This window comes from Wolffia australiana, chromosome 1, assembly GCF_029677425.1.
Source record: "Wolffia australiana isolate 7733 chromosome 1, ASM2967742v1".
NCBI lineage: Eukaryota > Viridiplantae > Streptophyta > Magnoliopsida > Alismatales > Araceae > Wolffia > Wolffia australiana.
In genome coordinates this window covers 24059302-24077679 of record NC_135835.1, presented here as the reverse complement: position 1 = coordinate 24077679, position 18378 = coordinate 24059302, and the positions used below count along the sequence as shown (strand labels likewise).

General features: G+C 37.0%; 2 protein-coding genes across 2 annotated transcripts; one reads left to right on the top strand and one right to left on the bottom strand.

The window, feature by feature from the left end:
• Positions 1–298: 298 nt before the first annotated feature.
• On the bottom strand, positions 299–4614 carry GLDH (L-galactono-1,4-lactone dehydrogenase). Its single transcript, XM_078585882.1, has 6 exons — positions 3789–4614; positions 2411–2661; positions 1601–1786; positions 1115–1517; positions 880–1020; positions 299–796 (listed from the first exon to the last, which is right to left on the bottom strand). Exons 1-6 carry the CDS (start codon positions 4407–4409, stop codon positions 638–640), a joined length of 1761 nt encoding a protein of 586 aa, XP_078442008.1. The 5' UTR covers positions 4410–4614; the 3' UTR covers positions 299–637.
• Positions 4615–12086: 7472 nt separating this feature from the next.
• On the top strand, positions 12087–16116 carry LOC144711811 (putative magnesium transporter NIPA3). The gene is made up of 9 exons (XM_078585894.1): positions 12087–12851; positions 12926–12982; positions 13063–13153; positions 13974–14134; positions 14238–14365; positions 14449–14586; positions 15032–15124; positions 15206–15320; positions 15410–16116. The coding sequence occupies exons 1-9, from the start codon at positions 12722–12724 to the stop codon at positions 15538–15540; spliced, it is 1044 nt and encodes a 347-aa protein (XP_078442020.1). The 5' UTR covers positions 12087–12721; the 3' UTR covers positions 15541–16116.
• The last annotated feature ends 2262 nt before the right edge of the window (positions 16117–18378 follow it).

Genomic DNA, 18378 nt, shown 5'->3' with positions numbered 1-18378 from the left:
AATTTGATATTCTGTGTTTACACAGTACCTTGATACTTCAGTATACGCAAGATTTTGGCAGACTTTAAATGTAGATTATTTTGACAGGATATTTTAAAGGATAATTTGGGTGTTTATTTTAAAAATGGGAATTTCCATGACAATTAGAATATTGTTATCAGTAACAAAAAAATAATTGCTGTCATCCGAGTTTCATTCCAGTATCGAGTAAGGATACAAATTATTGATACCCATTTGGTAACGTTCACAATTTCCAAGATAATAGATCCTACAGATGATGATACCAGACATCAGTAAATAGGGAAATGCAGGCCACCAAATGAAGGATTTTTCTATTTCAAATTTGGCTCTATTTAACCTTGAATAATTCCATGTTTGAGGCCAGAGCGTTGATCAAGAAAGGAATAAGAAAAATACACTCGTCTCCCTCAAACTCTCTGTGACGTGGAGAAACAACTAAAGAAACAGAGGAGTATAATGATTTTTATTGACAGGTTCATGATGAAGACTTGATGATTCAAGGTCTGATGGCAAAACCTTGAAAACCCACAAAGAAGGATGAAGGAGCACATCTTCATCTCTCTCTAGAAAGAAAGAAGAAGCATACATATATCTCTCTTCATTTCTTTCTGGGAAATTAAACGGCTTCCAAAGGAGTAAATAGCTTATCCAGCATGCCATTTGACAGAACCCCGTGAGGATCGAGCTCATTCCGCGCCTTATTGTACGCATCAACAGGGAATCTCTGCCTCAATCTTTCTTGAAGTGCAGAAAGCTCCTCTTTCTTTCTTGGAACCTACCAGAACGATTTTTTTCATACCTATATCTCCTAAAATCAAAAACCCAGAACCAAAAATTCAATAAATTTCAGACGCTTACCTCGATCTTCGCCCAGTGTTCAAAAGCAGAATAATCTCCCCATAGCTTGCGCTGAGTCAATTTCCTATAACTGAAAAACTCCTCTGTAATTTGCTTCCTCTGTAATGCATCTGATGTGGGAAGGTACATAATAATCCCAACCTGCCTCAATAAGTAAGAGAAGTTACACTACACAACCATGATAATTATAATAATTGAATTAAAATTAACATGTAAACTTAAGTTTAAAACTTACCCAGCAAAAGATGTCGTCGTCCGAGGAGCTCGAAGCAGGGCTCATTGGGCTTCTACTGCGGGCCGTCCATCTCTGCTCAATGGGAGCAGGCGCAGGGATCTCTTCCTTTTCTATGAGCTGCTTGAGGTCCTCCATATATTTTATGTCCTTGAAACTGGGCTGGGCCAGAGTGCCCACTGGGAAGCAATTTTCAGAGACCCACTGCTGCCCACCGCAGTCAAAGCCTAGTATCTCGTCGCTCCACCCGACCCGATATCCTTCTGACTTCTTCCAGAACTCGGCTTCGGCCTCGTTGACTTTGACTACATGGGCTTTATTCAGAGGGTCGAGCGCCAGAAGCTTATCCCTCAGTTCCGTAAACGAGAGCTGGTTGATCTCTGTCTCCTCGCTCTTCTCCCCAGGCCTGAAGACCCACGAATCATGCATGAATTATGAAAAAAAAATAGAAACTTTGGGAAGGTACATGATGACTCTAGCTGATTTAACCTATATGTTTTCAGGGAATTTCGGTAGAGGTCGCGGACATGCTGCAGAGCCTCATCTTGGGTGTACTTTGGGTCGAGCTTTGGCCGGCCATTGCGCCGTGAAAGTGGGTTGCAGCGAACGACAACAATGGTGTCATTGTAAGGGATCCACAGATACTTGATGTGTTTATTTTCTGTCAACCATTTCCTGTAACAGAGAAGAATGTGTCAAAAATAGTGCCTCAGATGATAAATTTCGTCGGTAGTGTTGAAGTCAACACTCAGATGAGAAAAGTTTAAAAGGAAAAGTAGCACTCTTGCTTTAAGCTATAGCTTTTAGCTCCATGGTAATCGCTAGAAGACAAGTATCATCTGAGAGTTCAAATTATAGGCACAACACAGTGAACATTGGGGACGGGTGTTGACGGGGAACGTTGAAGACAACACCCTGCCCGAGAAAAAGTTTAAGACCAAAAGTAGAACCCTCGCTATCAGCTAGACATGGTTGTTCTGTTCTGTTCGTTTGAAACGAACAAAAAATTCGCACAAAAGAACCGCACATGGCCTTGTTCTTTCTTCAGTTCTTTTAAAAAAAAACTAACAAAATTCGCACAAAACCAGAACAAAATTTGCACAAAGCGAACAAAAGAACCACACACGGGTCTGTGCGATATTCGAATTTGTTTTTGTTCTGTTCGGAAAACAGAACGGAATGAACAATTCGCACAAATTCGCACAAAAAGAACAGAATGACTACGTCTACTATCATCTATAGCTTTTAGCACAATATTAGGCCTTCCTGGGGTAGCTTTTAGAGGTAGCAAAGGATTACTTGTGATTTTTCTTGACTTCCTCGACATTGGAGACGAAGGTGTGCTCTACCAGCTCGTGGCGATCGACGCACTGGATGGTGACCTCGGCCACCACTCCAAGACCACCCAGGCCGCAGCGAGCAAGATAGAACAATTCCGGATCCTTCTCCTTTGAGATCTCAATTGTCCCCTTCGACGGAGTGACGAGCTTCATGCTGACAACCTGCTCATCGATCGGCGGCAGCAATGCGCCTGTGCCATGGGCACTGACCTGATCAAAGATTTCGAATAAGACAACGATTGGGATGGATGGAACAGGACTGAACAGTTCTTCAGTTTTGTCATTTTGTTACAGTGCTTAGCATTTCATCCTAGAGAGGCTCAACGGGACAGATGACGGAACTGACGACGGGACAACTGCATATGAACTAATATAACAGTAGCATTTGCGGCAATGATGACGATGATGAATTCGGCATCCTCTTTTCTAATCATCCCCAATTAAACATCACTCAGATAACAAGATGTGATGACCAAATTGTCAGTGCCAGCTATAACTACAACTATGACAATGATGATGGTAATGACAGCAAGGACGATGACGAGAACGAAAAAAATGACGATGATGATGATGATAACAATGACGAGGATAATGATCGATGACAATGACAATGATGATGACAATGACAATGACAATGACAATGACAACGATGATGATGAACAATGACGATGACGATAATGATGACGAGGACAATGATTAATGACAATGACAATGATGATGATGATGACAATAACGATAACAAGGACAACGGTCGATGACAATGACAATGATGATGACAACGACGACAACAATGATGATGACGATAACGATGATGAGGACAATGATCGATGACAATGACAATGATGATTACAATGACGATGATGATAACGATGACGAGGACAATGATCGATGACAATGACGACAACGATGATGATGACAATAACGATGATGAGGACAATGATCGAAGACGATGACAACGATGATGACAATGACAATGACAATGAGAATGATGATGACAATGACAATGAGAATGATGATGACAATGACAATGAGAATGATGACAACGATGATGATGCGATGATGATAATGATGATGAGGACAATGATCGATGACAATGACAATGATGATGACAATGATGATGACGCTGACGAGGACAATGATCAATGACAATGATCAATGGCAATGATCGATGGCAATTGACGAGTTTTCGAGGATGGCACGAAACGGGGAACGGGTATAGTCCTGCTCTCCGTTCCAAGTCAGAACGAACGACGCAGAGACCGCCGTTCTCGTCTGACATCCGTCCATGAACCCCAAGCAAATCAGGAGAAAGGAGAAGAAGAGAAAGAGAGCTTCACCTGAACAATCCCCCCAACCTGCTGCTCGCGGATAGAAGCGAAATTCTCAAGAGTAAGCCCAAATTCCCGAAGCGAATCCACAAGCTGAGAAACCCTAGCCCCGGCCTGAACCCTAACCCTCTTCGAATCCACATCCACTTGCAAAACCTTGTCCATCAACGCCAAATTCACCATTCCAGCGCGCTGCAACCCAATTCCATTGGGCGAAAGCCCAGATCCCACCGGCCTGATCTTCATCTTCTTCTCATGGGCGTCCTTCACGATCTTCTCCAGATCTTCCAGGCTCTCCGGCTGAAGAAAAACTCGGGTTTGCACTTCGTGGGTGCCGCTCCAATTCGACACCGTGTGAAGATCTTCCGGCAGAGGCGCGTAGCGAAAGATCTCTGCTTTCTTGTGCTTGGCGTCGGAGGGGAAGGGAAAGGAGTAGTACGTCGCTGCTCCGCATCCTAGAACGAGAGCGAAGTAGCCCAAGTACTTGCGCACGTCGGATTCGGATACGGTGGAGGGCGCTGCGCTGCAGAAGGGGGCGGCGATGGATTTTGGGTTGTGGGTTCGGAGGAGAACGGCGAGAGAAGGGAGGAGAGTTGGAGATTGACGACGGAGGAAGAGGTGGCGATGCATGATTCGGGTTGAAAATGAAACCCTTTTCGCAAATCAGCTTCTTTTTGGATGATCGTCTGTAGATTCTCGTCGTTCTTCCGGATTCATCGCATTTGTGATCGATCGAACCCAGTTGCAGGAAAGGGGCCGCCTTTATCTTGTTTTTTAACGATCCCGAATCATTGCCTCTTTCTTCAGGCATGATCCATCGTCTACACTCTACAGTGATGGATTTCTGCAATAGTTCATTGAATGATTGTACGGAAGGAGGAATCTCTTGAAATAATACTGGGGGGGGAAGTTTTGTGGGCCTTTTAGAGTGTTCTTACAGTTAAATACGTTTTTTTATTGTATTGGTATATAATTTTGTCTTAAAAACTATGTAACAGTAACAGATGATGCAGTTTAAATGTTGCATTGTGTCTCTAGGGGATTGATAATATGGTGACAATTATGGTTCCCTTAAATACGTTTTTTGATAATATGATGCACTTAAGATGTCAATTATGGTGTTTAAAGTGAATTTACAAAAACACTGTAAACAAGATAATTGGCATCTTCGTCTCAGAACAATTCTCAAACACACAAAAAACCTCCCATCTCCATATTATTTCACCATACTATCAATCCCCTAGAGACACAATGAAACATTTTAAGTGCATCATATGTTATTGTTAACTACGTTTTTTTATTGTAATGGTATAAGTTTGTTTTAAAAACTATTTAACAATAACAGATGGTGCAGTTAAATTGTTTCATTGTGTCCCTAGGGGATTGATAATATGTTGAAATAATCTGGAGATGGGAGGCTTTGTGTGTGTTTGAGGATTTTTCTGAGACTAAGATGCCAATTCTGGTGTTTAAAATGTTTTTTTTTGAATTCCCTTGTTTAGAACTGTTGGAATGCATAGTTGTATCTTTTGGGGATTGATAATCCGTTGAAAAACAATCAAGATACAGGGTGAGTTTTGTGGGGTATTTGGAGTTGTTACCATCATGCCAATTCAATTCAGCAACTAGAAGGGTTTTTCTCCTAAGATTTAAATATATTTAATTTCAGATGTAAACTTTATAGGGAAAGATTAGTTCCTTGTTTGTGCTGGTGTAATCCTAAATAGATATGATTTACAGTCTGTTCAAACAATCAGGAACCTGAAAGGTAAATCTCCTCTCAAATATGATTTACAGTCTATTCAAATAATCTGGAACCTGAAAGTTAAATCTCCTGTCAAATATGATTTACAGTCTATTCAAATAATCTGGAACCTGAAAGTTAAATCTCCTCTCAAATATGATTTACGGTCTATTCAAATAATCTGGAACCTGAAAGTTAAATCTCCTCTCAAATATGATTTACAGTCTGTTCAAACAATCAGGAACCTGAAAGTTAAATCTTCTCACAATGTCATGAAATCGTTTTCTCCGAAACTTTAGAAATATTTAACTTATAATATAAACGTATAGATGAAACTTGATTCTTTACTCCCGTTTGCCAAATGGTAGAAGGCGCTTTTTTCCTTACAAGTTGTATGGTAATATGAACTGCAAGATGGGCACAACTTATCAGTGTTCGATTCAAATATGTTTCTACTTTAAAGTAGGACAAAAGAATGAACTAATTCAGTTCATATCTTCTTACGATTTGGTCATCATAAAACCGCATTTCTAATATCACTCCTTGGGGAAATTTTGCCATCTTTCTCAAGCTACGCCAGCTGCAAAAAAACGGCTTCCCATTGGCAGATTCTATGATATTTGTTTCCAAATCCAAAGCATTAACCTCTCCAGATCATCATTTATTTCCTTATCCTGCATCCCCTTTGAAATATGCGTTATTCAGACCAATCTACGCTTTTTGTACCTTTAAAAATGGGCAATCTCTCCTTATCACGAAAATTCCAAACACCCCTCAAGCTCGCATAAGACAAAAATTCAAAACTGAGTTAAAGAACGTTCATGAGATCTCCAACTTCATTTCTCTATAATACGCTTCTAAATCAGATAAGGATACCTTCGTAAGCATTTAAAGAAAGCACGAGGCTCTTTCATGCAGGAACAACAGCACATCAATCAAGCTTTAACCAGGCGTCTCTCTTTCTCTACAAGTTTCTTTAAAATTCCATACTTACCCACATTAAATGCTCGCCCAAGATAAAGCATACAGTTTATAAACTGCGTATTATCGACAGAAGATAGAACTTTGAGCATGCATGGAAGATAGGAGAAAGAACACGCCGTTCATGCAGTCGCTGCTTCCTCCTTTTCCGAAGTCTCGAGAGAAGTTCAATCCGCGGAGTAGGATAAGAATTGGGTGGGTGGAGGACGACGCTAGACGGCGAGACAGGCTGAAGAAGAGGAGAGCGGGCGTGGTTAAAAAGGCTGAAGAGTTGCGTATTCTTTGCGATGTGCAAGTTATCGCTGTGATATTCAGCCCAGAAGAGAACGAACCGATGGTTTTTCCAAGCGTGGAAGAGGCCGTGACTATGTGTAGGAGGTTCAAGCAACTGCCAGATTTCAAACGTTTAAATCTCATGCGCACCCATCTCCAGTTCGTTCAGGTATTCAAATCAGATTAGAATTTTAACTAGGACTTTTATTTGCATGTATATGTGTAATGGTATTAACCACGAGTATCTACGGTTAACGTTTTAAACTTCTTGATTGTTTTTATGGAAGATGTATTTATTCGTCTTATAGATCATCGAGTTTGTTGTTTTGGGCAATGGAGAAAAAATTATCGGTCTGTTTCTCGATGTGCAACATTGTCAACTATTTACTGGTCTGTTTTATTGAGGAGTTACACGTCGATGTTTATTTCAATCTGATATTCAAGCTCAATCAACTTTTATATATTCCTATGTATCAGTCAAGCAACTGCCGATTTCAAACGTTTAAATCTCATGCGCACCCATCTCCAGTTCGTTCAGGTATTCAAATCAGATGTGAATTTTCCGGACGTCCATTTGTTTATAATTTTTAACTAGGACTTGTTTGGTATGTATATGTGTAATGTTAGTAACCACGAGTATCTACGGTTAATGTTTTAAACTTCTTGATTGTTTTATGGAAGATTTATTTATTCGTCTTATAGATCATCGAGTTTGACGCTTTGGGTAATGGAGAACAAAACATCGGTCTGTTTCTCGATGCGCATCTTTATCAACTATTTACTGGTCTGTTTTACTGAGGAGCTATACTTCCATATTAATTTCTATATGATATTGAAGATCAATCAACTTTTATATATTCATAAATATCAGTCATTAAGTTGTTCGTGAGGATAGGTTAGGTTGTATCTATTGAAAGACATCAGTCGGAGCTGATCACTTATCTTTCAATGTTGTTCAGTGTTGATTCATTAAGAAATTGTCTCTTTGATGAACTAGCTCGATTCATCTATTTTTAAGTTAACTAGTTTTAGTTTTTGAAGTTTTCCTAGTTGTGTTTTTTTTCTTGATTACTCGATTATCGAAGAAAGTGATAAGACATTGTTTTCTAATTAAAAATTATCAAAAATAATAATTGTGGGAACATTTATCTAGTTGAAAGGATGCATCCCAAATTCCTGAATTTGAATTTATCTGTATTAAGCCATATAGAAATTGCTATGTACAACAGCAGGATATAATGGAGAAAATAAGCAAAAGGCTGTGGATCCGACACGAGGAGATGAAGGAAAAGGAAACTATGTCCTATATTTATGCTGGAATTTCTGGTTCAGGCCTCAGATACATTGAACTTGAGAAACTGAATAGAGTATTAGGGATGACCCAAAAAATGTTGATTGAGCGCCACATGAAAAGCAGCAAAGGGCAGCCAACATCCATGGCTGATTCATTGAGACTTGTAATGCAAGAACAAGAGCCAAGGACGAATCTCCTCAAGTATGGCAACAATGAACCATGCATTATGGCCCTAATCGGGCGATTTCTTTGTGGGAAAAGCATGCCCAAGACTAAATTATTTTAATTTCTCTATTGGTGATCTTCATTGAATGTCATTATTATTGTCAAAAGCCAATTTTCAAATGACTTTTGGTCAAGGGTTGCATTCAATGGTAAAAGAAATGGTTCAAAATAAGATGTATCCAAGATGTTAAACATAACTCTGTTTCTTGAAAGAAATAAGGATTAAAATAAAAAGAACTAAGGTCTCACGTATGAAAGCGTTATTATTTGACCAAAATTGTTAAATTCTATGATCCAAATACTTGAATTTGAAATATCACCATGCGTAAATTATGTTAGATGAGTATTGATGATTCCAAAAGCTGAGTATTATCTAGGTATTAAGCATCTTTCAATAAATCAGGTAGCTCGTGGGACTGAGGATCATAATCCAGGATTGGGAATTAAGTATCTTGGGATATGGTATGCTCAAAAAGGAATAAGTATGTGATATTCATAGCGACTTGGAGAGTTGGTAAAGGGAGTTACAAAAGAGAGCTTATACCTGATAAACTCAAATAAAAAGGTAAGAGAAATGGAAATTAATGGAGTGGATAGGTGAAGAAATTGTAATGTAACCTCTCTCAAATTGAATGATGGATATTAAGGTAATTATTAAGTATAAAACTAATGTGTTCTGGGACATTCAGTAGCCATCCATTTACTTCAGATGTTTTCCAAGATGTCTTCAATTATTTCTGGTCATGTTCTCTATGTATTCATACGAAACCAATTTTTACTAATTGATCAATTATGAGAACGGTGAATAGGCTCTTATTGGCCTAATTACCCGATTTATTAATGGGGAGAGACGTGCTTAGAACTTAGAAAGAGCGTATGCATCATACTTTCCTGCCAAGTTATGAATTATCACAATTTTTTATGTATTTATATTAGTAGATGTTCTGTTAACTGTTAGACATGTAATCAAAACCCCTTTTAATCTAAAATCTCTTAGATTTATCTCATTGAATTCTTATATTTTTTTTCAATAATTCCATATACCTGATATTTTAAAACTATTTGAATTTAGTGAAATAAACATGGATAAAAATAGTAAAAAAAATGGTTCATCCATTTTAAAATTTACAGTTTTTTGTTTACTCATAATTAAGAGATTTTAATTCTAAAGTATAAGGGATAACTGGGACCTAAACAAGCCAAATCCAGGGAAAAGTGAAATGTAGTGGAGAGGTCAATTGGTGTGCTCTAATAACTGCTAGTTATACAAAATCTGTTTTCTTCATGAATCAAAATCAATAAAAAAATACTCCATCGGGGATATTGCTGATGCCGCTTCTGACCTTTACAACGAATATTTTAAACACCTCAGAGAAAGCTTCTCAAATCCCTGATCAATAAAAGTAAATTCATCTAATCAATATAATTGGTATCATGTGGAGTTTTAAAAATTAATTTAACATGGTATTTGAAGAGATTACCAAATTGAGTATATATGATGAGGTGACTCCAAACTTAATGTATAATTTCTTATAATTTTATTTTTACCATTTTTCATGGTCCTCAAAATGTGGATGCTTTTGACTGAGCCAATGGTTTTAAATAAAGATATAGACCTCTTAAAGCTTCTAAAATAGATTTAATTTATTTCATAGTATACAAAATTTCAAATAATTTTTATTTAACCTTGTACACCTTTAAATTATAGTGTAACAAATATATTTACATCTTTTATGTATTCAAATTCAAGAACAGTTAGTCATAATAAATTTAAACCATAAATTTTGAAATAGCTATGTTAACTAGGTGTTCATAAAAATACATAATTTGTAATATTTATAATGATATCATGTGCTGAAAACTCAGTTGATGAGCGTACAAGTTAAAAATCGTTGTAATATCTATGGATGATGAATAAGTGCAATCATTTAGAGAAAAAAATGAATTTTTTTTCCAAAAAATGATTATCCTTTTCTTTTAGTTAATAAATTCTACCTGGTTACATTAATAGATGGAATAAAAATAATGATACTTAAATATCATGAGTCTTTTTTAATTATTCACTTATTTGATACTATTTCCAATATGCCTTTAATAAAATAAAAGTAATCTTATCCAAAATTCAATTAGAAAAAATAAATATTTATGCATGCCATCCTCAGCCTTTCAAAGTCACCAGCATTTGCACGATTTATATGTAATGTGTTATATGTGTATATTTGTTAACAGCATAATCATTCAAGAGCTCCCATTAGAAATAACAATGGTTCGAAACCGGGGTCAACAAAAAATCATTATCTTTGAGCAGGCCCTATGAGGAAACCTGAAAAGAACATAGAAAGAGTAAACAGAGACACATCACAAAAGTTTACTGATTGATGTTTTCTTAACCTCGTTGTACGTTTGAAACTAAACTGCATTAAATTAAAAAACTTGAAATTACCAAAGAAAGCTTAACCTTATGCCTATGTGAGTCCAAGGTCATCCACTGATATTTCTGGCTTCTAATCATTGTGTTTGATACATTTTAGGGGAAAAGACATCGAATAAGTGTAGAAGAGAAACAAACAGAATAATTTGAGAAATTGGGTATTAATGGTATTTTAGTCATCAAAAATTTTGATACATGGACAAAAAGAAAGGCATAGATCTTGGATCTCCAAAAAATTTTAACACACTATGACTTGGTGCAGATGTTTCACATGGTCTGAATATTTCATACTATATGACCAGGCAGACTAAAAGGGAGTTCAATTCTTCATGTGTGTAGTTCCACTATTGACTATACAGCGGCAACAGTCTTCCATCTTCTATATTTCTCTGCATTAATAAACTTTATCATCTAGACAAAAACAATATTGATTTTTTACTTAAGTAAATCATAATAATGAAATTCAAATATTAATTTCTGACATCTTCTAATCTCTTTGTTTCTCAATTGTTGTTGTACTACATCTTTACCTTCACATTAGTCTCATGGAGAGTACCAACTAGTACACAAAATTAGAATTCTTGGCACAATAAATAATTCTGATATCTAGATGTGTATAATTAAATTCCCCACTCACTAGCATAGCTTTTGACCTTATGTTATCCTACAGGATACTTTTAATTATCGATACACATTATCACTATACCACTTTTCAAGAATTACATCAAATCAGGTGATAAAATCAGCTATTTCTCCAAGAATGAACAATACATTTTTCGATGATGTACATGACTCTCAATTCCTTTTGCACATGAATACCATATAAGCATGTAACTACACATGAATACTATATAAGCATCTACTAGCTTATAAATCTAGCTTTGGTTTCTCAGGACATTAGTTGATTGATGAGAAATCAGGATTTTAATTATTTTTTTTGTTTCTCGCAAATTGAACTGAGAAAACAGACAAAAATATACAACAGATAGATCTGAATTTTTTTTTGATTTTTAAAATATAGAACAGATGGATCTGAAACCAGAAACAGATACCTCCTTTCTGGGCCGTCAATTGCTGACAGTCTAGTTACCGGAGCGAAGCAGAGCCAACGAGAGTCAGCAGAGAAGTGCCACGTGGCTTATTCTGATTGGTCCAGAAGCGTATCGTATGCTGCCCAATCGACGCGTCTCGCTGTCTTCTGCCTGCAAACTTCTCTCAGGACTGCGTTTGAGGAAACGGCGAAGAAAGAAGCTTTGAAGGGACCCGCAAATTTTTCCAGCGGAATTCTCATAAATTACTGATTGGAGGGAGAAAGAGAGAAAAAGAGAAAAAGAGACAAGAGAGAGAGAGAAGAGAGAAAGACGCAAGAGAGAAGGGAGAAGAGAGAGAAATAGAGAGGAAGAAGGGAGAAGAGAGAAAGACAGAAGGGGGAAGAGAGAAGAGAAGAGAGAAAGAGAGAACAGAGAAGAGAGAGAGAAGGAAGAAGGGAGAAAGACAGAAGGGGGAAGAGAGAAGAGAAGAGAGAAAGAGAGAACAGAGAAGAGAGAGAGAAGGAAGAAGGGAGAAAGACAGAAGGGGGAAGAGAGAAGAGAAGAGAGAAAGAGAGAACAGAGAAGAGAGAGAGAAGGAAGAAGGGAGAAAGACAGAAGGGGGAAGAGAGAAGAGAAGAGAGAGAGAAGGAAGAAGGGAGAAAGACAGAAGGGGGAAGAGAGAGAGAAGGAAGAAGGGAGAAGAGAGGAAAGAGAGAGAACAGAGAAGAGAGAAAGACAGAAGGGGGAAGAGAAGAGAGAAGAGAAAAGGGAGAACGGAGAAGAGAGAAAGAGAGGAGAGAGAGAGAGAGAAGGGAGAAGAGAGAGAGGAGAGAGAAAGAAGAGAGAGAAAGAGAGTCTCTGGAAAGGTCAGACAGCAAAAGGGTGAATATTCATCGTTGCGCTAGAGAGAAGATTGGACGCTGACAAGAGAGAGAGAGAGAGAGAAGGAGGTAGAGAGAGAAGATGGGTTTCTCCAGTGATAATCTTACGGGAGTACTCTTGGCTCTCTCTTCAAGCGCCTTCATCGGGGCCAGCTTCATCATCAAGAAGAAGGGTCTACGCCGTGCTGCCGAAGCCTCTGGTGCTCGTGCAGGTCGTCCTCTCTCTATCTCTCTAGAAAACTCCTCTTTCTCTCTCTAGAATTCCCTTGTTGAGCTTGATCTGCAGGCGGTGGAGCTCACACGTACCTGCTCGAACCTCTCTGGTGGGTGGGCATGGTCACAAGTATGGAATTTCTCTTTCCTTGTGCTCGTAATTTGTTGAAATCTTTGGTGATTTGATTAAATTTAGACGGGAATATTCAGTGGTTGTTGGGGAGATTGCGAATTTCGTGGCATACGCGTTCGCTCCGGCTGTTCTTATCACCCCTCTTGGAGCGCTCAGCATCATCGTCAGGTACAAGGAGCTGATGAACAAATTTTCGGTGAAATTTATCTCGGTTTGTGGAAAAATGAGATTTTTTCTGAAATTTGTTGCACTGTTCTTGACCGAATAATCTTGAAAGAGAAACTTCATGAACTTGGGATTATGGTCATCTAAGTTTCCGTTAAATTTATCTGGGTTTGTGAAAAAATGAGATTTTTTTCTGAAATTCGTTGCGCTGTTCTTGACCACATAATCTTGAAAGAGAAACTTCATAAACTTGGGATTCTGATGATCAAAGTTTCCGTTAAATCTATCTGGGTTTGTGGGAAAATGAGATTTTTTTTCTGAAATTTGTTGCGCTGTTCTTGACCACATAATCTTGAAAGAGAAACTTCATGAACTGGGGATTCTGATTAACAAATTTTCCGTCAAATTTATCTGGGTTTGTGGAAAAATGAGATTTTTTTCTGAAATTTGTTGCGCTGTTCTTGACCACATAATCTTGAAAGAGAAACTTCGTGAACTTGGGATTCTGATGATCAAAGTTTCCGTTAAATTTATCTGGGTTTGTGGAAAAATGAGATTTTTTTTCTGAAATTTGTTGCACTGTTCTTGCCCACATAGTCTTGAAAGAGAAACTTCATGAACTTGGGATTCTGACGATCAAAGTTTCCGTTAAATTTATCTGGATTTGTGGAGAAATAAGATTTTTTTCTGAAATTCGTAGCTCTGTTCTTGCCCACACAATCTTGAAAGAGAAAGTTCATGAACTTGGGATTCTGACGATCAAAGTTTCCGTCAAATTTATCTGGGTTTGCGGAATAATAAGATTTTTTTCTGAAATTTGTAGCGCTGTTCTTGCCCACATAATCTTGAAAGAGAAACTTCATGAACTTGGAATTCTTGGTTGTGTTATGTGCATCACGGGCTCTGTCGTTATTGTAATGCACGCTCCGGAGGAGAGAACCATCAGTTCTGTCATGGAAATCTGGATCATGGCCACTCAAACAGGTTGAAAAAAATTGCTTTTATATATTTCAAAAAAAAAAATACTTTTCTGCTTATTTTTTGAATTTTAAGTCACAGGATATTCACTTTTAGGATGTTTTTTCAGATTTTCTGCTTTATGTGGCATCAGTAGTTGTACTCGTTCTCGTCTTGGTCTTCCACTGTGTTCCTCGATTTGGACAGAGCAACGTGCTTGTTTATGTGGGCATTTGCTCTTTGATGGGCTCTCTCTCGGTAAAAGATTTTTCATTTTTTCTCTCTCAAAGTGCATTTTTATATATGAAACTTAGATGTTAATGAGTTTTTTTTTCTGCTAGGTAATGAGTGTGAAAGCTCTTGGAATTTCCCTAAAGCTAACGTTTGAGGGATCAAATCAGTTTGTGTACCCTCAAACATGGTTCTTCACCCTTGTTGTGCTTACTTGTATTATCACTCAGATGGATTATCTCAACAGGGTTAGTTCCGGATGTTTCTAAAAATTCAGTTTTTCTAGTAATTAAAAAGCCCTCGTTCATTCTATTCTTCTCAATGAGATTATTGACCCTGCAGTGTTCTCCTCTTCAGTTCAATTAGTTCTTTCTGATAAAGTTTTTGAACTTAGCTTCTTTTTTTCTGCAATTTAATTATAAAATGGTGTCTGTTTAGACGAAGAGATGACACTTCCTTCCCCAGCAGTTATGTCCGGCGTGTGATTGAAAACACGAATTATAACAGCTCAATGATAGCTAAAGTACCTTTGATTTTCAGATCTGTCAGAGTCATGATGTCCTTTTCTCTTTCTTGATTAAAAAATGAGTGGATTTTCCCTGGAACTTGTATTTTGTTTGCTCCTAAAACTTTCTGCGTATAATTCAGTTACACATTATCTAATTTTGCGAGAAATTGGCCTTGATATTTCAGGCTCTTGACACCTTCAACACTGCAGTAGTGTCTCCTATATACTATGTAATGTTCACCACACTTACCATTGTCGCCAGCGTAATCATGTTCAAGGTATCATCGCTGTGATCTTATTTCTCCTGAATGGGGCTGTACTTTATATGCCAAAAATCTGATGATTTCCATGAATTTCAGGATTGGGATGGCCAAAGTGGGAAGAACATTATCTCTGAAATATGTGGGTTTTTTGTTGTACTCATGGGGACGATCATACTGCATATGACCAAGGATCATAATCGCAATCATTTGAGTGGGTGCCTTTGTTTCTCTCATTTATATTTTATTATTTATTATTTTTTATAAGTTAGCGAAATTGTGATCCATGTTATGTTTCTACAGATTCTTATGCTATGATGGACCCTTCTCTGTCAGCTCATCTCTGCGATGAGAATGAGGAGTCTTTGAAGCATGTCGCTGGAGAGGAGACATCTTCAGATGGGAGAGCACTAAGAAGACAAGAACTTTATTGAAAATTATTTTCAAAATAACGATCCTAATTAGCAGATAACGGATCACTGGGCAGAAAGCAAAAGTATTCAAAGAAGGCTAAAACGGTCTTGCAGCATCCGGAATATCTGCAGTCAATCTGGGACCTTTTTTTGCCAATGGTTTGGGGGATCCTAAGGAACTGCAGTGCCAGATAACTCCATGAGATAGCCTGAGAATAGATGAAAAGAATAAGACAAATTATTTATTCATTAAGGACAAGGACACTCATGCAGTTGGTCTCTGTTGTTATGTGCCTGCCGGTAAAAGGAACGTCAAGTTCAATGGCTGTCTATATGATCGTTTTCCTCTCTATGTGTGCCAGTTTTTTTAAGAGTAATGTCTCTACTGAGTCACTTGAGACTGATACTGGTAAGACAACAGAGATGCTCTTCATCAGCTCGCTACCAATGAAGCCAGTGAGTGTGCCTGAGAACTCATCCACAGCATTTATGTTAACTCATATATGTAAACTGGTTGTGCACAGAATGCCCTAATTGGGGGTAAAGGGAGTTGCCCCTGCTTTAATTGTAGCTGATATGTTCAATCTGGTTTGGGAAGCGTTTTGACTCTATCCATTCACAGGTATTTTTTTATTATATTCATTCATAAACATTGGCCTTGGAATCCCATCATTTCCATTTCTTTCACAATGATTTCAGGGCCAGACAAGGCCCTGAAATTCATTATCCTAAATTTATTGCAGTCAATGTTCTCATGATTTGGACAAGAATATTCACGGTTCTATGACTAACCTGGATGATAAAAATGCCGTAGGAGTCAGTGGTATAGAGAATAGCTGAATTCTTACATTGTGGGTTTCAGAGATTCATTAATCCTGACGTACATCTTCGAAAATTTTAATCCTACTTTGGCTGTTAATATAATTTTATTGGGTACATTTATATTTAAATAATGTTCTAGGAATTCAATGTTGCGTTTATCTCTTTCTTGGGCCAATTGGTTGCTTCCCTGAAACGGTTCAACAAACAACCAAATCAATTAGTATTTTAATTTAACAAGAATAATTGAAATGTTGGTGCAAGTTTTCTTCAAACTTCATCTCGTCACTATTTTTTTCCTGCATCTCGCCATTTTGCTAGCGTTGAACTCCAATATGTTCTAGAGCTCCCAGTGGACTTGACCCCATGATTAGCCCAAAATTAAATATATGTAATGATATAGTACTTATCTTCTGCTTCATTTGACCTGGTATACATTCTAAATCGCGAAATCAAATTAAATAATATTGGAGTGAGCATAAAAGCATGAAAAATTAACTGGACCTTATTTGGCCTCTCTCGTGTTATTTAATTGCACCTTGTGACCTATAAGGGTTTTGTGATTTACATTCAACTCAGCTCCCTCTTTTGGTTATATTTTATTTTTCCTATAAAGATTTGGGTTCAGTTCCAATTATGGATCTTCCTTCGTTTGTTGAAGCCTCATTGGGCACCTTCTTCTCCTCTTGGCCTAAGATAATCACCATGGAAGAATATCGTGATCAAGTAAATATGGTATATGTATCCATTGAATACAGACTTCTGCATCATGAGAATTACATTTTCAATCATATCTGAAGTACACAACAGTAGTAAGCTTAAAAGAGCTTGTCAAGGAGTTGGTCTAAAACTCTTTGATTATCCTTCTCTTTTGCTTAAGGGTTTGGTTAGCTGGAGAAGCTTATCAGGTGCTCAAAATAGAGGGGTTATAATTTCAACACCAATATAATATCAACACTTGAATTGAAGGGATTTACACTGTTAACTTTTATTCAATCATCCATGTTAGTATTTATGCATAAAAAATCATCTGAGAACTCCTCAGGTATGTCCATTGCCTTGGGCAATGAATTGATTGCATTATTCTCCTTAAGCTGTCTCATCTTATGTCGATAGAAAACAATCACATCTTGACCACGCTATCACCTTTTCTATGAATTCACATGTACACACTCTCTTTGGTCATTCAGACATAAAGAATAGTTACACAATTGTGACATGAATAAACATGATATACTGTTACATACAATACCATCAAATGATTTATGCATATAATTTCAGTGAACTATTTTCCTAAAAAGCACACGATATCCACCAATTATGTCTCCACACTAATGACTATGTGATCAAACATATTCATGATATGCCAAGGAATAAATAGTCTTATTCTATCCTGCTATGGTGATGGAATCTTCTATTATCGTATGGTGATGGAATCTTCTATTATCGGAATGTTTAGAATACAAGTGATCATTATAATTCAATAATCATTTTATGTATCCTGAAAATTCGTTATAATTATTTCATAAGCATTATATGAGTAAGTTTCTATCAAGGAATATAGAACAACACATAATTTTTAGGATTTAGTAAAAAATAGAATAATTTAATGTGAAATAAATATGCTGATGGTATTTAGACTACTGCGATTATACATGAAAATTTTCTATTAAAAACTTCTAAAATCTAGGAAACTATGGGTCAGTCTAAAGGGAGGCATTTATCCATAAAAATCATATTTCTTTGGTAATAATTTAAAATAAAATAGAGAAATAAATCAATGTATATACAAACGTTTTTAGGATATTTCGAATTGTATATTGTTTATATAATTTTATAATTCAAAAAAATAAGAAATTTAGCTATACAGTTTTCATATTTCATATTTAATTCAACTTATGACAAAATTTCGTCCAAGCCCTGAGATAACCCACAGAAGAGAATGGGACGCAACTAGATTATAACAAAAATTTTAATGGAAGCCGTTCCAAAATTAATTAGATAAAAAAATGAATGCAAAATTGGAAGAGAAAATGAATT